The sequence below is a fragment of the Pimephales promelas genome, chromosome 10, assembly GCF_988280905.1.
Source record: "Pimephales promelas chromosome 10, fPimPro1.hap1.1, whole genome shotgun sequence".
Lineage (NCBI taxonomy): Eukaryota > Metazoa > Chordata > Actinopteri > Cypriniformes > Leuciscidae > Pimephales > Pimephales promelas.
The window spans coordinates 3,077,706-3,103,093 of record NC_142778.1 but is presented as its reverse complement, the minus strand read 5'-3'; the positions used below and the strand labels follow the sequence as shown (position 1 = coordinate 3,103,093).

At 38.4% G+C, this 25,388-nt stretch overlaps 1 protein-coding gene across 1 annotated transcript; it reads left to right on the top strand.

The window, feature by feature from the left end:
- Positions 1–18,705: 18,705 nt before the first annotated feature.
- On the top strand, positions 18,706–22,061 carry rbm7 (RNA binding motif protein 7). Its single transcript, XM_039647670.2, has 5 exons — positions 18,706–18,902; positions 19,674–19,836; positions 20,410–20,497; positions 21,314–21,407; positions 21,536–22,061. The coding sequence occupies exons 1-5, from the start codon at positions 18,810–18,812 to the stop codon at positions 21,860–21,862; spliced, it is 765 nt and encodes a 254-aa protein (XP_039503604.2). The 5' UTR covers positions 18,706–18,809; the 3' UTR covers positions 21,863–22,061.
- The last annotated feature ends 3,327 nt before the right edge of the window (positions 22,062–25,388 follow it).

The window sequence follows — 25,388 nt, the reverse complement described above, 5'->3', positions numbered from 1 at the left end:
GTCTTTATATTTAATTTAAACAGTAGTTTGCATAGAATCTTGTTAAAATCAAAATGCACTTTAGTGTACAATGCAACTGCAGGAATATTTTTGCTTGTACACTGGGCATCAATGTACTTATGGCTTGGTTCACACCAAGGACAATACTATAAAATGTTAAGAGTCGTTGTAATTCTATGAGAACAGAAAACTTCCACACTGCCGCCGCATCTGCATCTGAAAGTACGCGCAACAAAACACTGACTTTAGACCAGGTTTTTTTCTGGTCAGTGGTGCAATTCACCTTTGACTAAGCCCCGCCCCCCCTTAGTTACTGTTGCTACATTCGTCAAACTTCATCTGAGCTCTGCATGGCTTATGCTGTGACAGCTCTTCCTGCTGAAATGTTATCAAACTTTTATGAAGCAGCAAATAAAGTGTCCGATAGAAGTAGGCAAAAGGGGCTGCAATATGCGTTCGAAGGCTATATTTTAAGACATACAGGTTAAACGCAAGAAACAACAAGGCGTTATGCAAAAGCATAACGTTACCAGTCACAGTCAAAACATGAACCACCCAACATAACATCATGACTTTTGCGTAAACATACACGGCATTTTCGAGTCAAGTGGCGTGTTCTCTACGCATTTTGAGCTATCCGCGTGTATGCGTGTATGTCTACGCCATTAACGTCTGAGTGAAGTACGCGCCGTCAAATGTCCGCGCGAAATGAAGCAAAATGTAGATCTACATCTGTGGAGCGATCTTTTTTTTTCCTAGGATGGTAAGGGAACAGTCATAAATGCCATAAACCCCAGTGACGGGTAGGTTTAGGGACGGGGTTGAGGTAAGTCATATATTTATATATACAGTAATAACGTTAAGTCAATGGCGTTCATAAACACGCTGAAATGCGTCTTGATAGCACGCCAAAAATGGAAATACGAATTGGCGTGTCATACACACGCTACTTCATGAGACCAGTCTGAACCACCGCATATCCTAATCGAGACGGAGGCTGGGACTAACAATATCAGGGAGCAACTCTGTTCATGCAAAGCTGGGTAGGTCTCTATTCACTTCTATAATCGTTATTACAAAGCAAACGGACTACACGAGTACAACGTTGTTTTTATTAGCAGTGTGTGCTAGCGTATCAACAACCGGTATGAGAACCGAAATCATAACCTAAAACATTATAAAACGGTCTAACTAGTAGAACTTCACACTCACAATAAGGTTAGAAGTAAAAAAAGATGTGCTTGTTGATCTTTGCGGGGTTTAGCTGACTGAGGACGTCCATACAGTTTAATACAAAGACGACACTTGTCAGGATTTGACTTCGGTTTTGGGAAGGGAAAAAACGGACACCCCCCTCCAACCTCTCTGGAAAACGCGTATCTGTGTTACAAATGCCCGAGGCACAACGTTTAACCCTATTTTTGATAAAACTACGACGGTAATAGCCTGCCGAGACCAAAAATATGAGACGTCTGTGTTGAAAGTCAATGGAGCGCTGTGAAAAAGTGTCTGACCTCTGTGGGAGCTCGTTCTTGGCTGCACTGTGATTGGACAATCTACATTCTAGGGCGTGGCTTAGCCAAAGGTGAATTGTTTTCTGGAACTGCAAAATAGCACCAGGGATTGTTTGTGCCGAAACACGCCTCCTTTTTGCGCCAACCCGCCCAGCGAGCGCAAGTTCATTCCCTAGTTTACAGACATGCATCTGTGGAGAGAAAAGTCCGCTTTGCGCGGGTGCAAACTACAAATGATACATGCATCGGTGTACAAAGTCAATTGCGCTGGGTGCAAGATAGGCCCCCCCGTGTGAATGTTGTCAAAGAAATAGCTGTATTTGCATGACTGAAATTGCAGGCCGAAGATGGAGGCCAAGTGAAATGACTTGCCTTAATGGGACTTTGACTTAAGGTCCAAGTTAGTAGCTGAGAGTACATATTAAAAAGAACTACAGTACATTCAGAAGCAGCAAATGAGCCGAGTAGCCTCACATTTAGTGTTTATAGACGAGGACAAAAGCTGGTACCATGCCTCCTGTCTTAATAGCATGGGATAATGTGCTATTGCATTCAGTCACTGTTAGCATGCACTAATGGGACCCAAAGAGGGAGACTCGGGGCTAATTACACTCTCTGCTCATTAGTGGACCATGGGGGTTGGAGTAACAAAAAGTGCTTGTAAATAATAGTAGTTTCAGCCTGGGAGGCGATGAAAGATGCTGGGAGGCTCGTGAAGGAAGTGTGAGGAACGGGACTCTTTCCAAAACCGACAGTTACATCGTTTAAAGGATGTGCCGATTGCGCTGTTGATTTGAGATCATTGAGTCAGCGTCACGCCGGCTCGTAAGTCTCCAGGTGGCTGTTAAGAGGGAAAGCCATATTTCATAACACCCAGAGATAAAGTCAATAAACAGCAGAAATCCTCGAGAATTACGGTAACACCTGAAGAAATTATTTCTGCATGATATTAATTAGGTTTAAATGAAATGTAGAGGATTTATAATGAATGAATAAAAACTCCATTAACATTTAACTAGGAGTAAAATGGAGTAACACAAACAACAGCACCTCTGGGCTAAATGCTAAATCAGACCTAATTAAGATGGCGGAAATTATGAATATAAATGAACGCAGAGCCCTTCAGGATGGATGAGCAGAGGCACACACAAACAATCACACTCACGATCTACACAGAGAAATTAAGAGTGACCTGTATAGGTGTTCATTACAAACGGATGTCAGACACCGCACTAATGAACTTTAATGCGAGAGGTAATGATTTATTAGAACATATAAACAGAGCGATTTCTCTCTCTCTCTGTAACAGACAAAGAAAATAAGTTTTAAACTAAAAGGTATTTTAAATACATCCTACAGCAAACATGCACTGGTGTGCAGTCATTACTATATTTAAAAAAAAAACAAAAAAAAATATATTTAATATTAAAATAAAATGTTTTTAGACCAGTCCTCTGGTGCAATTGTGACAAGTTCATTGAAGAAAAAAAAATCCATCTAAGAAAGTAGACAATGTGAGAGAAATTATTATAAATATACATACAATCGTAATGATCTTTTGTTGTGTTTTTAAGAAGTACTCTTATTTTGACGTGTTAACTAAATCACATGTAAAGTACTTTATTATCATTAGGGATGCACCGATATGAACATTTTGGCCGATACCGATAATTCTTTATATTTGAAAGCCGATAACCGATATATCGGCCTATAAATCTAAATCCAATTTTTATATAATTTTTGAAAGACTGATTGCCAAAATAAAAGTCTTACAATTAAAATCTGTCCCCTAACACAATTATAATGTTCTCATTATAATTTCATGTAGCCGATATGACAGCACATTTTGCACTTAACTATATTAAGATCAATCATGTTGAACAGTGCGCATATTAAGTGTCTCAGGTGTCAAGTGTTGAAGGAAATAATTCATTATTTATCAGCTTTAATATATCAGCCAAATTTTATTATTGGGCCGATAACGATAACATAAAAATGAGCAAATATCGGGCCGATACCGATATGGTGGCCGATATATCGTGCACCCCTAATTGTCATTTAAACTGTATTATAAACTGATTATATTTTAATCTCATTTAAAGTTAATACTTCATTACAAATGCGTAATTAATTACAAATATATTTAACTTCCTAATACAAATTTCAATAGGAATTACATTAAAGTATAGCCTATATTTTAGTTTAGCATAAATGCTTGTCAGTAGATTCGAAATTATTATACAATTGCATATAAAGATGTACTTAATGCTTTTTTGATCCACTGAAGTAGGATTAAGTTCAACTAATTGCATTTAAATCACATTTGATTTTAATTGTAAGAAAAAAAATCAAGTATCTGAAAACATTACATTCAGTCAGTCAGCACAAAGCATATAAAAACATGAGCCCTAGAGTTTGTCTTTGATTTACCATTTTCACTATACAGCTCATGGCTTTGGCTTAACCAGAAACCCAGATCCCATACTTCATTATGCATGTCAGTGTATCTCATTTGACAGAAGATATGGGGCTTGAGCACTAGCCATAAAATGCATGAATTCTGTGTGAATTCTTCAGACCACAGTATAATATCCAACAAGTGATTTATGAATTCTTCCTCTGATTTCCCAATCGTCCACACACTGAGGTCCAATTACACTCAGCGGTCTCTTTTTCCTCAGTACGTGCCATGCTCAAACTGATGTGCATAATTTACCTCCCAACAGTTTTTCAATAAGAAACACATAATAAGAAACGCTGCATAACCTTGTTGCATCCACCAAGCACAGTCGTCTCACTGACACTTTGAATATAAGTGATTCTGGATATGCTAATTCAGTAAACGCACAGTCGTGACTCCCTTCTATTTGTCATTAAGAACGTTGGCCGTGAATATGGGAACAGGCTGTGGCTTGCTCTCTATTACCACATTTGTAATATTCATTTAAAGGTCTCAAAAAAAAAAAAAAACTAAAAAAGGATCAAGATTTGTTTTTGTAAATCTGCAAATGTGAGGAAGTAATTACACACACCTAAAGGATTATTAGGAACACCTGTTCAATTTCTCATTAATGCAAGTATCTAATCAACCAATCACATGGCAGTTGCTTCAATGCATTTAGTCAAGACAATCTCCTGAACTCCAAACTGAATGTCAGAATGGGAAAGAAAGGTGATTTAAGCAATTTTGAGCGTGGCATGGTTGTTATTTCACAATCTGCTCAGTTACTGGGATTTTCACGCACAGCCATTTCTAGGGTTTACAAAGAATGGTGTGAAAAGGGAAAAACATCCAGTATGCGGCAGTCCTGTGGGCGAAAATGCCTTGTTGATGCTAGAGGTCAGAGGAGAATGGGCCGACTGATTCAAGCTGATAGAAGAGCAACTTTGACTGAAATAACCACTCGTTACAACCGAGGTATGCAGCAAAGCATTTGTGAAGCCACAACACACACAACCTTGAGGCGGATGGGCTACAACAGCAGAAGACCCCACCGGGTACCACTCATCTCCACTACATATAGGAAAAAGAGGCTACAATTTGCAAGAGCTCACCAAAATTGGACAGTTGAAGACGGGAATAATGTTTCCTGGTCTGATGAGTCTCGATTTCTGTTGAGACATTCAGATAAAGTCAGAATTTGGCGTAAACAGAATGAGAACATGGATCCATCATGCCTTGTTCCCACTGTGCAGGCTGGTGGTGGTGGTGTAATGGTGTGGGGGATGTTTTCTTGGCACACTTTAGGCCCCTTACTGCCAATTGGGCATCGTTTAAATGCCACGGCCTACCTGAGCATTGTTTCTGACCATGTCCATCCCTTTATGGCCACCATGTCCCCATCCTCTGATGGCTACTTCCAGCAGGATAATGCACCATGTCACAAAGCTCGAATCATTTCAAATTGGTTTCTTGAACATGACAATGAGTTGACTGTACTAAAATGGCCGCCACAGTCACCAGATCTCAACCCAATAGAGCATCTTTGGGATGTGGTGGAACGGGAGCTTCGTGCCCTGGATGTGCATCCCACAAATCTCCATCAACCGCAAGATGCTCTCCTATCAATATAGGCCAACATTTCTAAAAAATGCTTTCAGCACCTGGTGTTCCTAATAATCATTTAGGTGAGTGTATAAAAGTGTAATTTCTAAAGCAGGATAAATTATGCAACCTAGTAAAAACTTAAAAGAAATAGACTTGCCAGGCTCATACCATAGGGTATAATCCTCCGCGAATGAACAAAACACATATTCATTGGTTAAAAAAAGTGGGATTTCTGAAGAATACTTACATTTAAAATATATTTTTTGTAAAGTTGTACATAAAACAACAACAGGGATGTGCCCAAAGCCGAATACTATGTTCTGAAAATAAAATGACATTCTGCAGATGGCGATGAGGGGGAAAATACGTGTTTACATGTTTAATGCATTGTCACTTCCCATTTCTGTTATTAATTATGAAATTTAATTTCAGAGCGTACATTTTTTTCCAAGTCGACACACTATTAACTCATAGTGTCTGTAATTAAAGTTAGAAAACAAGCAGCTTTGTCATTAAAGCAGATGTACCAGAGGAATATCCAGCATTAGTCTACAATGAATCAGATTGAAAACCAGTGTAGAGGACATAAGTAAAGAAAAAGCAACCTAGTCATTAAAGCATGTATAAAGGGGTCTTGTGGTCTTTGCTATGAAGATACGACAGGACTAACAGGCATATTAATACTCTAAACAGTCCATAAGCATGCAAGAGTTCAATACATGTTCCATTGTGCTAGTTATGGACATAATCTCTGCTGGGTTAATGAACAGAATGAGTGTTTTCACTGCCCCGGGCAACATCCTACCTCTCGCATTTAGGGACAGCACCTCCCATGATACAGAAATTAATATTTCACAGGGCCACAACACCCATCAGACAAATGCGTGTGGACGTCCCGTCAATACGTGGCTGAAAGATTGATGAAATATGATGGCTGTGGGCAGGCAGGCCATGAACCTGTGTGAGTGGGCGTTGACACACAGGCTATTTTTGGGTGAGTTTTATATATTTTAGCTGGGAGCCAGAGTCGGGTAGGCAGCCGCACGTCATGGTCTCCTGCTAAATTAGAGTTAACAGCTTCAATGCAATGCACTGACTTGCCATCTCAAGATTTATTGGGTGCATGACAGTGGAATAATACGCTTCACATCAAATATTACATTTATCTCTAAATTTCCACCTTGTGGCTTTTTATACACATTGAAAAAGAAGAAAATATCACAACAATAACTCTTGTAACCACAGTTATTCTATGATAAAACAGTGTGCAAACTGTTTATAAGCCTGAACCGGCTGGTCTGTGTGCACGTTTTATAGGGGTTTGACACTTTTTAGTTTCTCATCCCAAGGCCAATTGTAATATATATAATTTAACAGTGGTTTTAGTGATTGGAAGTCTCATTCCAACACAGCTCCCAATTCAGAGGCTGCATCCTTTGAAGGTCTGACGAGAGTTGTAAATGTAACCCTAATCCATCGCAGTCTTTCTCCGAGTCCACCCTTTTGTGATGTAACGCTGCATTAACAGTCGGGAAGAAGTCTGCTGTAGAGCTCATGGGCTCGGCAAGAGGGCGCATATCGACCATAGGCCCTGTCCCAAATGGCACCCCAAACACTCGCGGTCGTCCAACGAATCCGCACTTTTGTGTAATGTTGCTTTGACTGCCGTGAAGAAGTGGGCGGCAGTGGCTCAGTGGTTCATGTAGGTTGTCTACAAACCGAAAGGTTGGTGGTTCAATCCCTGGATCCACCTGACCAAGTGTCGAGGAAGTGTCGAGGTGTCCATGAGCAAGACACCAAATGGGTGAGGCAATATGTAAAGCGCTTTGGTGGCCATTATGTCTATGAAAGCGCTTACCAAGAACCAACTTGGTACCAACTTACCAAGAAGTCTGATGCGGAGCTCGCTTCAGTGCGGCCTCGGCAAAAATGTGCATTTGACAAATGGGACACTCTACAGTCTTATGGACTTAACGGACACGCACGCATGGCAATTGTAAGTCCACAAGACCGAAACTGCACATGAAGTGTGACATTGGGCCTTCGATCTAGCCGCCGGAGGACTGTTCTTGTCGCCTATCAACTGTGACTAGATTTGCCATTGACGAGTGGCAGTAATATTTGTTCTGGACTTTTTTAAAGTTATACTAAACTGTAACAAAACGAAACAGTCTAAATATGTTCACCATGGTCCATTTAAGTACGTAATAAAGAGTATGCACTATCTATATAATCACATGGTAAGATATGCCACTTTTTTTGTGTACATCGTTAAATATTTAGGTTCGTTGAAACCCAATACTTTTATTTAAAAGTGCAATTCTGCATTTTCTCAAAAAAATAAATAAAAATAAAATAAAAAAAATCCAGGGTTCACCAGTGTGCAATGAATCTTGGGAAAGGTTAGGCTGCGAAGAACCCACTTGTTCTAGGTGACCTGTAAAACGAAGGATGCATTTGTAGGCTTTATTTAAAGGAGACATCGAATTGGGACAGTCTTTGTGGTGACGCTCTTGGCCAGTGTCTGACGCAATCTCATGGCATTCGTAACATTTCAACCTTTGGAGAATTGGTGGGTAATGTGTAAGTTTTTGTATGATCTGCTCGTGTCACAGTAACGGGGGTGCTTTCTTTTTTCTAATAATCGAACATTTTTGTATGATTCACATCGTACAAATCTATACAAAATCACAACTTCGTTAGTTACATTTTCCTGTGAGTGTCAGGATCACCATGCGTGTTTCCTCTAAACACTACATTTCCCATAATCCACCCTGGCCATCACCTGCACACCCTTCTTAATCACCACACCTGTCTGACCAGAGTCACCCATCGACTCTCCAAAAAAGCCAGCACCAGATACACAGGGGTTGCCTAATCTCGTCCTTGCTAACTGGGGTTGTGTCATTGTCTATGTCTTGTACAGTGTTTGAAATCACCTCCTCATTCACTCTTCCCTACATTACTCCACTAATATAGACCACTTGAGGGAGTGAATGAAAGTGCACCAGAATGGCTGCAGATTTTGCATAGTTTGTGCTTGCTGTTTAATAATAATTTGAAACCGCAAACCGGCAGCTCCAGCAGTGATGAAAAGAGTTATCATGAACTTTGCCATGGAAACTAACATTTAAGTCTTGATTAAACAATTTAATAACAAATTAAAAAGGAATTTATACCTGAATGATAATCCGCAGGACCAGCGTGGTTTGGAAAAAGTGCATTATGGGTATTCTCTAGCCGTTGAGCGTCCATCGGTTGCACACTCGTTATTGCAGTGCATTGTGGGATTAAATGAGTGCACTCAATAATGTCCACTATAGTTTCGGACACCACTACAAATGGCTGCCCCCTCAAATAGTGCCCTATATAAGAGTATAGGGGAGATTTCTGACACTGCCTGTATTGCTAATCGCTACTTACCTGCATTTACTCACCTGCACTGACTTCCTGTGCTCCATTCATCTGTGTTCCTGGATTGCTGTCTCCTCCATTATCATCTATCCTGCTAATACAAAGATAAGAGACATTATTATCTTGATCTTCAGCAATCATCAAGGTGTGTGTATGGTTATATTCCTCATCCACTCTGGTTGTGTGATTTGCCATCATCTCATTCACCTTGATTTTTAATAAACTGTTTCATCATCTGTTCTCCTGAGTCTGTTTTGTGACGGAGAGATCATGTAATCAAATATTTTGTACCTATTATTTTATAAATTTCATGTGAGCACCCAATTCAGGTTAATAATTGTTAAAAAAATGTGTTTATATTAAACAATGGCAAATACCATGCGTTTTAATGAAATGCTTTTTAAATTGTGTCAGATATATGTGTGTCAAACTCTTGTTTTGAACAAGTGAGTCAGTGAGTTGGCGACTCGATTTTGTTAAACGATTCAACCGACACACTGAAAAGATCTGACTCTGAAAAATGTTTGGTTCACAAGCTGGACAATGCTACAGTATAACCCAAGAGAAAAATGATTAATCATGTCAAGAAAGCATAAACATCACTAGCACTAACGTCCAATAGCTCATATGCTAGAGGAGAGTAAATAAGTAATGTGATGATCTAACCACAAGCATCACTTGCACTGATTGCCTCATTACAAATGATTAACATGCTTCTTCTGCTAAAATTAGCATGGCGATGTGTACAATTAATTAAAAATCTATTAGCTAAAATATCATTACACACTCCATGTACTCTTTCCGGGTGCTGATGAAGCAGTTTCTGAATTTATCAACATACTTCTCAAAGCAGATTGACGCAGACTTCATTAGCAGAGACGAACTGTAAACGTGTCTTCTCATGACCTCGGCGCTGCATGGCTGTGCCTCCTGGTTTAACTCTGACGTAGAGAGGAAAAAAAAAAAAAGATGAAATGTCTGGATGAGAGAGAAAAACAGGACAGCCTCCAGAGAGTTACTTCTTATTTGAAGGTTAGCTTTGCAATTTTAGGCCGATACAAGTCTGCTACTTGATTCAATTATTCCATAAAGCCTCCGCCCGCAATTAATTTACACGCCAAGCGTTGCCAACAAGATTGAGGATTCTTTGACCTTCTTTTACACTCTGTAAAATGCTTTACTATACAAACAGATTTCTGCTATAATTGCTTGGCTAAATGCAGGTCTCAGTCTTCAGCCCATTTCAACTCTTGAGGCATATGCTCTAAAACTCCGAAATGTGATTTATATGAAAAATATAACCACAAGATACATGTGACATTTTAATGACAAAATTACAAGATTAATGACACTTGTGAGCAGAATGTTTGTATGGTGCATTATTTTAGTCAAGCTTTAAGTTTGGCAAATTATGCAAAAACAAAACAAAACAAAACGTACAAATGCTATTAAATGGTGTTTATTTTAGGATAGACATAAAATGTTAGCTATTAAATTAAAGGGAAATTAACTTTTGATATGTTTTAGCTTACCTCAAGGGCATCCAAGATGAAGGTGTCTTTGTTTCCACAGTAGTTTCAATTTTTATATTTTTAGGTCAAACCGTTCTTGTCTGTCAGTCATGTAATGGAGGTCTATGGTCACCACCTCAAAGAGCATGCACAGAGAAGTCCAAATTAAACGTGATTTAATGACTCGTAAATGTAAGTACACACTGATGGCCTAAGACACGAAACGAGCGGTTTGTGTGAGAAAACGAACAGTATTTATATCGTTTTTACCTCTTGTAACCACAGTGATCTCACGCGCGATTGCGGAAAAAAATTCAACGTTGTCTGTTTATATATTGAAATTATCTTCCATTGCGATTTCCTGTATATCTAAATATGTTTAGATCTTCATAGTTTTCACTAACGCTTCCGAAATTTCATGTACGAGTCATTAAATCATGTTTAATTTGGACTTCTCTGTGCATGCTCTTTGAGGTGGTGACCATAGACCGGCATTATATGACTGACAGACAAGAACGGTTTGACCTAAAAGTATCACAATAGAAAATACTGCGGAAACAAAGACACCTACATCTTGGATGCCCTTGAGGTAAGCTAAAACATACCACAAATTAATTTCAATCTCTTTAACCTTGACAGCATAAGGGAGGTGATTTCTAACACAGAATGCTATGAAACACAAAACATGGAAATGACGCAGTGTTGGGTAATCTTCAGGAAAATAAAAATCAGAATTCATGTCCTTCCTGACCCGTAAGGCCCTGAAGATTACGACATTAATGACATTAGATATTTTTGTCTCAGGCACTTATTGATTCCCAATTGTTATTCCCAGGGATGTCACTGTGTGTGTGCTCTCTCTCTCTCTCTCTCTCTTGCTCTTTTTCCAATCCCCTTCCTCACAGATCAGTCCACCCTAATTTCCGTGTGGCGACAAGGAGTGCAGGGGTCTTTAATAAAGGAACGGAAGAGGGACATTTGAGCAGAGAGAGAAGCCCACTGATAAATAAGTGCTGGGTAGCATCCTGAATGACTTCACTCTAAATCTATGCAGATCAGCTCCAGTCCCACTCTAGACCAACACCTGAATTTAATCCGTAGTGACGATTTGGGTCAGAATAATGGTAATTCCTACAAATTAAACTCACTGTGGTGTCAAATTGCTCTTTTGGGTGAATTGTGTCTAATTTCACCCTCAACTGCGCAGTCATGGTTACTCAGATTATGCTAACTAAGGATCAACGCTTTGTTTCCTCAACTTCTTGGAAGAAACACGTATACTGTAGCTATAATCTGATTCCTTCACTGAATCCGCTCGACCTCAATCACTCTCTGGTGCTGTTCGTATAAAATGGGAGGTTTGACAAGAGTCATTATCTTCTTTGAAGCATCTGAAGCGTAAAATGCAGCATGGGGATCCAGCAGATGCTGGAGATTGGAGACGAGATAGCACTGATCTTAATGTCCCTCTGTTAATTAGTGCTATAGGCGTATGGCTAATACAACCCGACTCTGATTTCACATAGCATCTTGATTCTAGCTCCTCTGGCTAAAGCTATCATCTCACCAGGAGATCGAGGACGATAGCGGAGAGAGAGTCTCTCTTGTGGGTGAATTAAGGCTAATGCAGTGAGTTTGTAACTCTTTGATTCATGATACGAGTGCTCTTAAGTCTCTCCTAGCAACACCGAAGTGATTCGGCCTTATTGAAATAATTAAACACCTTCGGAGACAGACTTGATTATACCAGTGGAAGCCATTCTGCAGTCTATTTGTGTGTGTGTGTGTGTGTGTGTATTGTGTTGCCAGCTAGCATAGTGTGAGTGATGCAACTGTTAGCAGAGTGGCTGGTATGACAGTAATTGTGCCTCCACTCAGAATGGAAATTTAATAATGCTGCAGTGCAAACAAGTGTTTAATCCAACAGGGGGAATCAGTGTGTGGGAAGTTTCACACAAAACAATGATTTTGTATGATACACCCTTAAACATAAAGGTTCTTTATTTCTGTCGATGGTTCCATGAAAAACCTCTAATTTTCACTTCCACAAAGCTTCTTTTCTTTTCCATTTTTTAAATGTTCTTCACACTAATGCCGGTTTTTCCACTACACAGTACCAGCTCGACTCGGCTCGGCTCCCACTTGTTTGGTTTTCCACTGTGTAAAAGTTGTACCTGTACCTTCTTTCGGGTACTTTTTTTTTTAGTATCACCTCCGGCGAGGTTCTGAGCGAGCTAAGGCGATACTAAAATGTGACGTGAAAACAATGCCGACTGCTCATTGGTCAGAGAGAATCGTATCCAGAAAATCCTCGCCATTTTTAAATAGTTTTTACAGAGATTACTAAACTTACTACTATAGCAACGTCGTGGTCAAATGAGGAAGTGCAGACTTTCCTTTGTTTGGTTGCCGAAGAGAGGATCCAGAGAGAGCTTGACAGGGCAACAAGGAACGAAAGACGTCGCTATGACGACTGGGTACTATTTGTGGCGGTACTGTCTGCAATGGAAAATGGAGCGAAAAGCGAGCCGAGTCGAGCTGGTACTGGTAATGGAAAAGCGCCATAAGAAAAAATGGTTTTTTTTTTTAAGAAATGCTCAGAAAAGGTATTAGTGGAACCAAAAAATGGTTGACATGGCTGTTAAAACAGTACCCTAAATAAAAGGATAAACTGGAGAGCTCTGTATCGGGATCAGGGCTGAGATTCCCAAAATAGCAGACCTCTATGGTCTTCAACTCTGCTCTTGATGACCCACTGTCCTGCAAGGATTTTCCCAACCTGCTTCAGAACACCTGCATGTGTTTATTTTTATTTTTAACAAAGCCACTTGAAGGCAAGCCTGCAACCTTAACCGGAAAAATCACAAGAAGGAGACAAGAGGCCGTTTTTTTGATTGTATTGATGTCAATGGAGAGGAGTCTTCACTCCACTGAACAACCCGATTTGGTGAGGATATAGCTTATCATTTAATGAATCATCAGCCTAACGGCTAATCTTCAACATGTTTGCTCTATGCTCTTAAGCATTTGTTTTGGATCGATCTATTCTCAGAGCTTACACTGAAAAAATTTCTGTTTTACAAGAGAAGTCACAGTCAATTGCACAACACGCAGGTATGATTTAGTTTACGGCGCTGTGTGTTCATTTCTATAGTATCCGCAAACTGTGATTGGCTGTTGGTCAATTCTGAACAAAATTCAATGACATCAAGGCTGTAATGTGATTGGTTATCAAGGCACAGCTGATTTAAGTTAGCAGTTAGGATTTCTTTAGTAGAAGAGTAAGACCATCCCTGTCGAGGTTGAATGGAGCAAAAATCTGTGGAACAATGGATTCACAGGAGCCTATAACTGACCTATAAGTCAAGCTCCAAAATTTCAAAAACAAAACCATTAAAGTATCATAAAAGAAGTACTTGTGCACTGTTTCAAGTCTTCTGAAGTCATGTGATGGCTTTTTTTGGTTCTAAAATTTAATGCGTGCCATTTTAATCTGGCAAACAGACTGACATTTCGATTTTTAATTTACCAGGGTTGTAGAAAATTCTGAGTGTGAATTTGAAATGAATTGGCCAAATGACCCAGGAAGTTGAATTGGAATTGGAATGCTAAACGCTATCTCATGACCAATTCGTAAGAATTCGTACAAGTGATTAAAAAGTGCCTCATTCGTACTAATTCATAGGACCTCACTCGTACGAATTCTTACGAATGGTCTAAACCCATGTGATGGGTAGCTTTAGGGGTGGGGTCAGGGGTACGTAATTCGTACGAATTCATACGAATTGGCCAACTCGTAAAATATGTACGATTTAGCAAAAATCTTACTAATTTGTACGAGTGACATTGTACGAATTGTTACGAATTAGCCACGTCGTAAAATGCGCACGAATCGCCATTAGATTGGGTTGGAATGCCAGGAAAAGGAATTTACTGACCTTTATCTATCTATCCATCCATCAAACTTCAAGGCCTTCAAACAAGGATTCTGTTGCAAAGTTAAATATAAATATGTTGCTTTTATAAGTTAACAATTATGATTTTCTTTTAATTTCAATTAACTGGAATTTATCGGTAACGCTTCCTTTTACAGTCCTGTTACCCATGTACATACTATGTATTTATTATAGTAATTACAATTATTGGGTAACAATAACTAGGTAGGCTACTAACCCTGAGTCTACCCCTAACCCATGTACTTGCCTTATATTAGCCAGTACTTTCTAGGTAAGTACACTGTAAGTACACGTAAAAGGAAGCGTTACCAATTTATCTTCTTACATGTGAATTTGAATTGCAATTCTGCATTCTGCTTACCTTAAATTCAATAAAACGTAAAAGATATTCTCAATTTAATACTGAATGTTGCACATCCCTGTTATTCACAATTGATCTTAACAGCCTCAAGTCACTACCAGTATATTCCAGCCCGTTCTCATCCCAAGGCGTCATATACTGACGCATTTGACATTTCGTCAACATCCAACGCACATGCCACCCTTTAGCGTCAATATGAGACGCAGATATATATGGGGCAGAAGGCGCCTCCTAGTGGTCTAACCCTATCCCTACCCCAGACCTAAACCTACCCATAACCGAAGCGTGTTATATTGACGCTAAAGGGTGCCATGTGCATACACATCGTCACTATATGATGCCCTAGGGAGAGAATGCGTTGCATATTCTCAAAAACATCTCCTTTATGTCATCCGGAAGAAAGAAAGTCATACAGGTTTAGAATGGCGATTAAGTAATCACAGAATTTTCATTTCTGGATGAACTGTCCCTTTAAATTCAAAACTGTCTCCCCTAAAGCAGTGCAAAGTCTGAGGAAATCAGTCTTGTTAAAGGAGAGTCTATACGTCTGCTTGAGTTATGATACAACGCCTTCCGAGATGTCTCACAAAAGCAGAAAAATCCGGAAAACACAGTCAAATTTAATAACTAGAATTCTTCCAATCATTGTCTAGGACACAGTCATTTGCCTTTGGCCCTATATATGACCTGCACACTGCAAACAGGACATGACATCAGTGTTTCGCTCTGCACACTGATAGGACTTGTATTTCCACTTATCTTCAGGACATTTCATCGAAGTGTGGCAGCCATTTCACAGCCACGACAGGCCCGACGTCTGCTCCAGTCGAGACCTCCTATCACGCATATGCATAGTTTATGTCATGAGCCACATTCCGCCTATCACTCTGCTTTCAATACGTGCATGCCTATCCATGCACTCTGCAGATCCATCAATAATTACAGGCATTCACTTACGATGCAGCACAGGGCAGGGCAGATGCATTCCCTGGCCGTTGCATTAAGCAAGATTGATCATTGTGCGTCCCGTGACACCTCAGGGGCATTTAAAAAGCAATCTCTCCCAAGCGGAGGGGGCAGAGAGGGCGTAAGCTCGGTTCGTCTCCCATGAAGACATTGCACCCAACTCTCAGCCATTCAACCGGGCTGAAAGCGCCAGCGGCCGGTTAAGGTTTCACCCCGCAAATATTCATGTGCATTTAATGATGCTACATCACATCATTCCACATGAATTATGAATACGATGAGTCAAAAAGAAATTGCTGGAGAGGCGGAGGAAGAGGGAAACTGGGACAGAGGTTGAAGCCACCAGCGAATAATCGTGGCGATACTGGTGTTTTCCCCAAGGTTAGACAAGAGGGTGAATGCGTAGCTGATGGCCTAGATCTGGGAATCTCCACAGCCGTGCTTTGTGTTTTGTTTTTTTGCAAGGCTTCACTCTTTCCAACCGCGCTCAAAACGATGAACCCCCACGTCACGTTCCTCTGTGACGCTAAAATAATGCTGGCTGGCTAAAAACGCTCTAATATGATAGAGACACGGATGCCAGAGTGCATGTCTTAATCATGTTAAGTGTAACAGTTGACATTTCAGTCTGCCTAGAGCTGCCTTGGACACATTTTAATCAGGAATTCAATACGCTTAAGTGCCCCCTTAATATAAACAAACTAGAACTATTCTGCGCTCGCATGCTTTAACATTTCAGTGACTGACAAAGAAGAGTAAATAAAGAGAAAAATCTTGAAGAATGAATTTAAAACCAGTGCTGTCAATCGATTAAAAATATGAACTAATTAATCACATCACAAATTTAATCACACCTAATATTTTATATTTTTTTATGTTGTAATTCTTTCACATGGAATCTCCAAATTGAACAGCATAAAGATAGTAGGCTAGTCTATATTTTAAATATTTGTTTAATGGCATCTTTTATGAATGAAGGCCAGTATCACTGATACCAATGCTACTATGTAGCCATTAATTAGGCTATAGCCATTCAGAATTATCGTATAATTGAAAGCTATACATTTAAACATTTATTAAGCTTTAAAAATATAACAAATTTGAATGTAAGTGAACTTTAAACAATTTTCACATCTAACTACTGTAATAACTGACACACTTACCTGTGCCAATTTTTATCTCTTGGCCCAGTCAGGCGGATTCAAATTTTTACTTTACTGTCAAAATGCACATAGAGTTATTGTTTTAGTTGTTTTTGACCCATGTAACCTTGTAAACAGTGCTTTAAATGTTCATGTATAGAGCTATTTTTTTATTTAGCCCAACGTTTTTATCTTTTCTTTTTTACACCGTTCTTCTTTCACACTTGCACTCGATCCCACTACAACTATCAACCTTACATCAGTATATCTATTTTTAATTCAGGTTATGAATAAAATAAGGCTAAAACAAGGTACATTGATTTTTATAAATGACTGAAAACAAAAGCATGATAATTTGCACCAACAGAAATGTTGCATCAAGAAAGGTCGCGACCATTATAAGGCCTACTCAATCGACGCGACTGGAATATATTCTACCTTGTTATAAGCGAACAGGTCACTTGTCAGGGTACAATGACACTTAATAGTACACGAGGTCGTGACTAAAGACAGAAGAAATCCATCCCTCACCTGCGACGTCGAGCAGCCTCTGTAGACTAGAGTTCGCCTCAGAAAATGTTGGAGAACAAACTCAAGAGTGCAGCTTTATTTCGTAGTTTTGCTCCTTTTGTCCTCTCTCACTCTGTCTTTTACTGACTGAGATGTGTACAATACACATTCGCTAAACAGATTTAACGGAGTTAGCTATGTTTTTTTTATGTTTTGGGAGTTTGTCGTCGAGTTTGTCTGTTGTCTCAGTGCAGTTCTGAAGGTGAACATTGCCATCTACTGTTGGATAACGGAAATACACCTGAGAGAGTTACACTACAAAATAAAAAATGATACTACAACTACCATTTCATTGCTGCTTCAGATTTTGTATGAAAATATGTGATTGCCACTTGTAAGTTTACTTGTTACTTGTCCCCAACTTAACGATCAGTTTTGGAAATGTTTAAGTCAGCAGCCTATCATTCAAATATGAAATAACACCAAAAACATCATCATCATCATCATCATCATCATCAAACCCATCCATCTTGAGTCATTGATCAAACAGAGCATGTTGCATGTTACCATAATACAGTACAATACACATTATTTATTTTTACAAGGTCTTCATTTTAAACCATATCTGGAACAAAACGAGTGACTCATTTGTGAATATTGCATGGCAAGTTGTTAGAAAATATTAACATCTCACTCATCACTGTGTCACTTCTTCTCCAGTTTAACTGAAGAATTCCAGCTTGTTATATACTGTACGTTTTATTCTCCAGGGACCGATTTTGAACTGCCATGAAGCATGAAATCTGTAGGCCTATACCTCACTTCAGTTTAATTCAAGAGTGATCAGTGAGACCTGAACACATCACTGAATTGTATGCCAATACTTATTTATATACTTTATAAATGGGCTAATTTATCTCAAAGTAGTTATTAAATAATGTTGTTGAAGACTAAAACGCCAAACTCTTTTTTTAGTGAGTCACAGGCTGTTCGTCATCTGACTGTGACAGAGCCAACCGCAGTGTCAACAAGTGCAGCCTTCTGTTCTTATGGTTTGACCGAAAAAAAAATTATATCTTAATTAATCTAATTATAGGGCAAAGGGCACCAGGTTGGATAAATTGATTTTTCTTTATTAAACGTAATTGCTCCTTTTTAGCTCACGGTGAGTTATATATTCTCTAAACAAGCGTATAATAGCGCCACCCTGTGGTTGGAATTGTTGGAACTGTGTGTCGTGAAGCGGCTGTTCATCACGACAGTTATTGCTCACACACGGCAAAAGAGTTTATTAAAAAAAAAAATACAGATGGGTTGCTGATAAATTCAAGCTAACCGAGGTAACGCTAACGAATTCAACCGGTTGGGTTATCATTTTTTTTACAAAATGGGAATCGCCGACGAGGCTGACCGGACTCTGTTTGTCGGCAACTTGGACCCTCAAGTAACAGAAGAAATTATATTCGAGCTGTTTTTACAGGTACGTGCTGAAGCGTCATTGATTAGCGTGCTAATGCTAATGCTAACTCGACTGTTTGCTGTTAGCTGTAGCTCGATTTGCAAAATAATTAGACGCGTGTGTGACAGATAAGTATCGTTTTATATAAAGTGCCATCACCGTGTTGTGCTGTTACGTTATTTTTGTTGTCTTTGCAAACACACTTTCGCTCTAGCCATTCGTTTATATTGCCTTTAGTGTAATTAGTGTCGTTCATTAAGCGATAGCTACAGGTGAATAGAGTTAACATTTCAACGAATACTTATCACCTAACGTTACATGATTAATCACAGTAACGTTACATTAAGACAATTGTTTTGTATTGCATGATTTCTCTAATGTTATTTTTAAATTTGCTGTCATTTAGGCGTGTATTTCAACATTGGATAAAGCCAGCTTTGTTTCATTTTGTTCAATATAAATCAGGCAAATTATAAATGAATAAACCTTCACAATATATATCGTTTGGTGTATGTACGTGTTGCTAAAGTGTAGCTTCTGTGCAGGTGAAAAAATATGACCAAAATAGTCTTTAAATATGTATTATTGTAATTGAAATAGACTGGCACAAGTAGATGGTGTAATAAAATAAAGACATAAATGTGTATATTGGATCTTTTTCTTTCCACTAGTCTTAAAGCAGACCTGTTGAAGAAGCAGAATAGGCCAACATCTCAAAAATAACCAGTGCATGGAAAGTGTTTTCCCAGTAGTTCCTTCATCAGACCTCTCTCCTGTATTTCTTTCCATTAGGCTGGGCCATTAATCAAAGTCAAAATCCCCAAAGACAATGATGGAAAATCAAAACAGTTTGCATTTGTGAACTTTAAACATGAAGTGTCTGTGCCCTACGCAATGAACTTGCTCAATGGAATCCGTCTACATGGACGGCAGCTCAACATACAGTTCAGATCCGGTAGGAGTTTCCATGTTATACTGCTTTCAAGAGTTAGAACAATATTTTACAATTGTTTTTAAGAACATATGTAAGTCATTTTAAGGTTTAACATTTATTTACTGGTAGTTTTTTGTCATTTTGTGAGTTAATCAGGTTGAAATATTAAAAAAAATCATTATTAATTATTAAATCTGCAAACTGTAAATGGCTAATTGAATGAATGCATATCTAACAAACTCACTCAAGACTCACTCTTTTATATTTATTGAAAGGGGAAGAGAAATCGTTTTGTTTTGTTTACAAAGGACGAAAAAACATTTTTTCTCAAGTCAAAGTTGTTAAATTGTAAATAATGTATTGAAATGGCATTGTAATCATATATATATATATATATATATATATATATATATATATTTTATTTTGTCATTAATATAGCCATTGCTGCTGATATGTTAAATCATAAATAAATGAAACGATCACATTACAGAAATAAAATGGGCTGTGAAAGGGTTGTCACATTTTCTTTCCACATTAATTACAGTAAAACAGTGACTGATTAATCATCATCTAAACCTGTTGTGGTCCTAACAGGAAGCAGTCATATTAATCAGGAAGGCAAAAGTCCGGCAAACTCTCAAAACCCCAGTCCAGCAAATACACCAGGTCACCGCGGTGGAAGGTAATCTTTGTTTTGTAATGTAGTTTTTTTGAATCTTTAACTTTGTGATTGTGTATATGATACTATTCAATAGATTGGGAAGATTTTTAGATTTGACAGAAGTCAAAATGTGATTTTTTCTTTTGTAATTTATTTTAAAATTAAATTTATTCCTGGAAAGGAAAGCTGAATTATCAGGGGTGTAACGATACCCTCACATCATGATTTGATACATATCACGATACAATATTATTGCAATACTCCAAAAAAATATGATAAAAGGATAACAAAAAATGTACTTTTGATTAAAATACTAACTTCGATATTACATTGTGGGTTTAAATGAATTGGCTTGGACTCGGTGCTTGTAACCCAAGGACAATGGAGATCCCAGAATAAAAATATTCATGATTCTGAAGCTGAAAATATAGAATTATTTTAGATGAATATTCTTGCACTTTTTCTGTCTAGATATGTTTATTATATGTATATTAACTTGCATAAGTCATTTTCCATTATCAGGACCCACAAATATTCCCCCATTGCATTATTATGCATTATAATCAACATAATATATTAATCTTTTGTAAGAATGTTTTTTCTACGATACATATTGTCATTATCGTACTGTGTTATACACACGTACACATGCACAATACGTGTTATACAAAACACAATACGTATGGTTGCATTTTTGTGTTGCGACATATTATGGCTTATTTTATTTTTCCTTAACTTAGAAAATGAGAAAATGCCAGATAAGAAGAATAGTTTTCAGACTGTTGAATGTGTGTGTTTCCCCTGAGCTGATGAGTGTGTGTTGTGTTGTTCTGGCAGAACCCCAGAGCAGATGAGCTCTCCGTCCTACTCTCCTCCACAGAACATCCAGAGGTCTTTCAGTTCTCCGGACAGTCTGCAGAGACAGGCGATGGTCAGGACACCTCCACATTCAAACTTCTGTTGATTCATCTACATTTTATTTCTGCATGGGCACATGTAAATGTATACCCTGGTGCATTTTAAAGTTGTCATTCACTATTTTTTTTTATTTTTGAATAGATGAACAACATGTGGCAGGTCCAGATGCAGCAACAGTTGCAGCAGTTTAACGGGGCCTTCCAGCAGAGCATGCAGCAGCTCCGGGGCACCGGAGACGGTAACCCATGGCAACCGGACTGGTCAGGCCAGCGAGGTCATCGCCACTCTCCCCAGGACAATAACAACCATCACCAACGGCACACAAACAGCGGGAACAACTACGACCGCAACTGGCGCGACAGCCATCGGGGAGACCTGCATCACCAGGACGAGCGCACCGGAGGAAACCGCAATCACACCCCTGAGAGGCGCAGAGACTCACGGGACAGCCGGTGGAAGCGCTTTTAAAAAATCTACTTTAGTTCTCCTGAAAACCATTTTCTTTTTTTAATGAACTGTTTTTATCTTTTGTTTTCCTCAGATTTTTACATCTATTCAGGTGGATTACATATTACCTGTTTTAACAAAAGAAATTGCAGTACAACTGTAGGGGGGACGACAAATTTGACACAAGGTTTAGACTAGAATCTCTTTGAGATGCAAGAACAAAAAAAGAAAAGAAAAAAGACGAGTGACGCCCTATTTAAAAAAAAAAGATATATGTTTCGATCTCAGGGGGACACCTATGTTTATATACATTTTTATTTTTAGGAATGTTCTTTTTGAGAACTTTCTCTATGTACAACATCAAAGTGCATCAAATAATCAAATTTGCAATGGTGGATTTTTGTTTTTATAGAAATTTGTAATTTCTCAGGATTTCACAGAAAGCATCTGAAAACTAGTTTTCTATTCTTTATGTTTGAGTAACAATGTTTAATGTTTTTTAAAAAGCAGATTGTTTTACTTTCTACGTTCCTCTTTTGGGAGAAGAATGGGATTATATTGACTCTTAATTAAGACGCTCTTTGAAAACTTGGAACAGTAACTACTTTTAATACTTTTGTAAATACACCATTTTTTATTGTCAAGTGCATCATTTGGTTATTTGTTTGTTTTCATAAAAGTCACTCTTTCACTGATCTTTTTCTCTTGTGAATTAATATATTGCACTCCCTTACATTGCATTAGAACCATATTAAGACCATGTTGATTGCTTTCTATAATTCAGCTACTAACTGATTATGATACATTTTGTAGTCTGTCCAGTAGGTAGCGCCATACTTCATTCCAGTTGAAGCTTATTTAGGCATAATATTTATAATTCTGGCTTCTAATGCATTTTAAAGTTATGAAAATGTAGGGTGTTACATGTTGGGTAAAATGCACATAGCAAAATATATATATGGCATCATATATATGGCATTTAAATTTATGTAAAACATGTTTACTTAAAAGTCTTACACAAAGATTTACTTGTGTAAGTCTTAAACAAAGTATCAAGTTCAAATATAATTTAGAGCTACAGAAACATCCCTGCCATATCATCTGAAGGAGGACAATTTTTCTAATTTGGAAAGTTTGTAACTTATTAATCGTGTTATTTATAGAGAGCATTCTCATTTGCTCAGATGTCGGTATTTGATTTGTTTTTACCATACAATTATTTTTCAGGAGTACTTCTTGATATTTAGAGGGGGAAAATACGTATTCACCAATGTATGACACGTCTTCCGTTTAAACATTAATCTCTCGTAAATAAAAAATAAAACGCTTATTCGTTAAATTACTGTGGGCTAAAATTTTAAATCTATAACCTAAATAAATAAGGAATTTCCTGCAACCCGGGAAGTTTTAAAAATGTCATTTTTTCTTTCTAAGTAGCCTAACTACCTTTTTTTGTATGTGTGTGCAAAAAATATGACACATTTTTAGCCTATGACAAGGGTTCCGTTGAAAAATCAAATCACTCGAGAATAAAAATAAAATCATTCGCCAAATTTCTGTGGGCTACAATTAATAAAACTATATCTTAAATAATAAATATACATATTTTCTCTTTTTTGTGCAAAAAAATGGCGGATTAGGAAGGCTATATCCTGGGAAGTGGACGGGAACATTAATAGTCGAGAGCAGCCAGTGGTCAGTGACACCCCGCAGGAATCTTTTAATGTCCGATATAAGGTCATAATCTGCCCTTCCGAAAGTGCTTTAGCAGCTAACAGCGGCTCCCGGTGTGTGTGAAGCCGCACATCCCCGCAAAGCTCCTCGCTCCAGAAGCGTCAGGCATTAATCTGCGGAGGATCGTGTTCTCGCTGTAATGAATCTGCCGGACCGAATAAAGGGCTGGTTAATAGGTTGAGCTGCTCGGCGTCGCGATCCCGGAGGCTTGAACTGTAGCCTCACACTGCGCCTCTTCTGTCTCTCTGCACACTAATACAGGCGATTACTGACTCCTGTCCCTGTCTCTTCGAGTATTTTTCATGGTCTATAGGCTACATTTAGGCCTACATTTCCTACATTACATTTCAAAAAAAATAAAATAAAAAATAATAATTAGAACTTTTTAAATCTTTTTCCTAGTTCATTTTAAGTTGAAATATTCTACCTGTTAAAATTCAAATTTTAACGTAGACCTATGTGTACAGATCGTCAGATCGTGTAGTGGAAAAACACCATTTAAAGGGATAGTTCACTTTGTTTGAAACTAATTTTTGATATGTTTTAGCTTACCTCAAGGGCATCCAATATGTAGGTGTCTTTGTTTCCACAGTATTTTCAATTTTGACATTTTTCTGTCAAACCGGTGTTGTCTGTCAGTCATGCAGGTTTAGGGGGTCCACCACAAAGAGCATGCACAGAGAAGTCAAAATTAAACATGATTTAATGACACATAAATGTAAGTAGGCTACACATTGATGGCCTAAGACACGAAACGAGCGGTTTGTGTGAGAAAACGAATAGTGTTTATATAGTTTTTACCTCTTTTTAACAGCTATCAAACTGATCTGAATCCGATGTCCAACTGAACCGAACTGAACTATTTCCAACGTTACGCCGGAAGTGATCTCTCACGCATCTATATACTTCATGAATTGTTTACACGGAGATTCTGGAAGTTTTACCTTTCACTAAACATATTTAGCCTAGATATATCGAAATCATCTTCCATTGCGACTTCCCGTATATCTAAATATGTTTAGTAAGGTTATTAGGCTAGTACTACGTCATCAGTGTAATATATCAATAGGCCTGGCTATATCAACGCAATACATCCTCTAATATTTCCTATCCATCCATCCATTCATCCATCCATCCTTGACAGGTGCCGCAGTGAGTCCACTTGACTTCTTTACTGTCTGTCAGTTTATCTTGATATTCTGTTTTATCCCCCTGTTTTAGATCCAGCAGTTGTTCTCTCGTTTCTTCCTTTGATCGAACAGAAAGAGCTCAAAGCTTTTCCAGTGGAGATCTTTATATTTCCTTTACATAATCCCTCGCGCTTTGAACACGGCGGCTGTTATCTCGGACTCTCTCGAGTTATATTTACTCTCATACATGGGAAAATGATAATCATTTGGACAGAGACTCACAGAAACCCGACACTCACATCAAAGCAGCGCTCCATCTGTAATAAGCATCATCATGTCCAACTAAACTGAGCTGTCTGGAAAGAGCGGTCTTTCTCACTGTTCTGGAACAAAACCGAGAGGAATATCTGTTCACCTCCATCATTTCACACGGTCGGATATGAGCAACACTTCAGCACCTGTTGACTCTTACAGAAGCAATGCAGGGGGGCATGACTTCATTTATTTAAACATATTATTTTTACAACGATTTTTTGCTAAACAAAAGGGAAACATAACCTTTTCAGAACTGTCACTGCAGGATAGGCCACTTTAACGAGCGCATTGTTTCTGCCTAATTAATAGCTAAAACTGTGTGTTTATTATCTTAAAATGTAGCCTATTTGTGAAATATGGACTTTTCT

Bases quoted from the DNA above. Each gene is read 5' to 3' on its own strand.
- rbm7 (XM_039647670.2), top strand. From the start codon at position 18,810: ATGGGAATCGCCGACGAGGCTGACCGGACTCTGTTTGTCGGCAACTTG. The intron at 20,498-21,313 runs GTAATCTTTGTT...TTGTTCTGGCAG, and splicing joins CCAGGTCACCGCGGTGGAAG to AACCCCAGAGCAGATGAGCT. The intron at 21,408-21,535 runs GTCAGGACACCT...ATTTTTGAATAG, and splicing joins GTCTGCAGAGACAGGCGATG to ATGAACAACATGTGGCAGGT.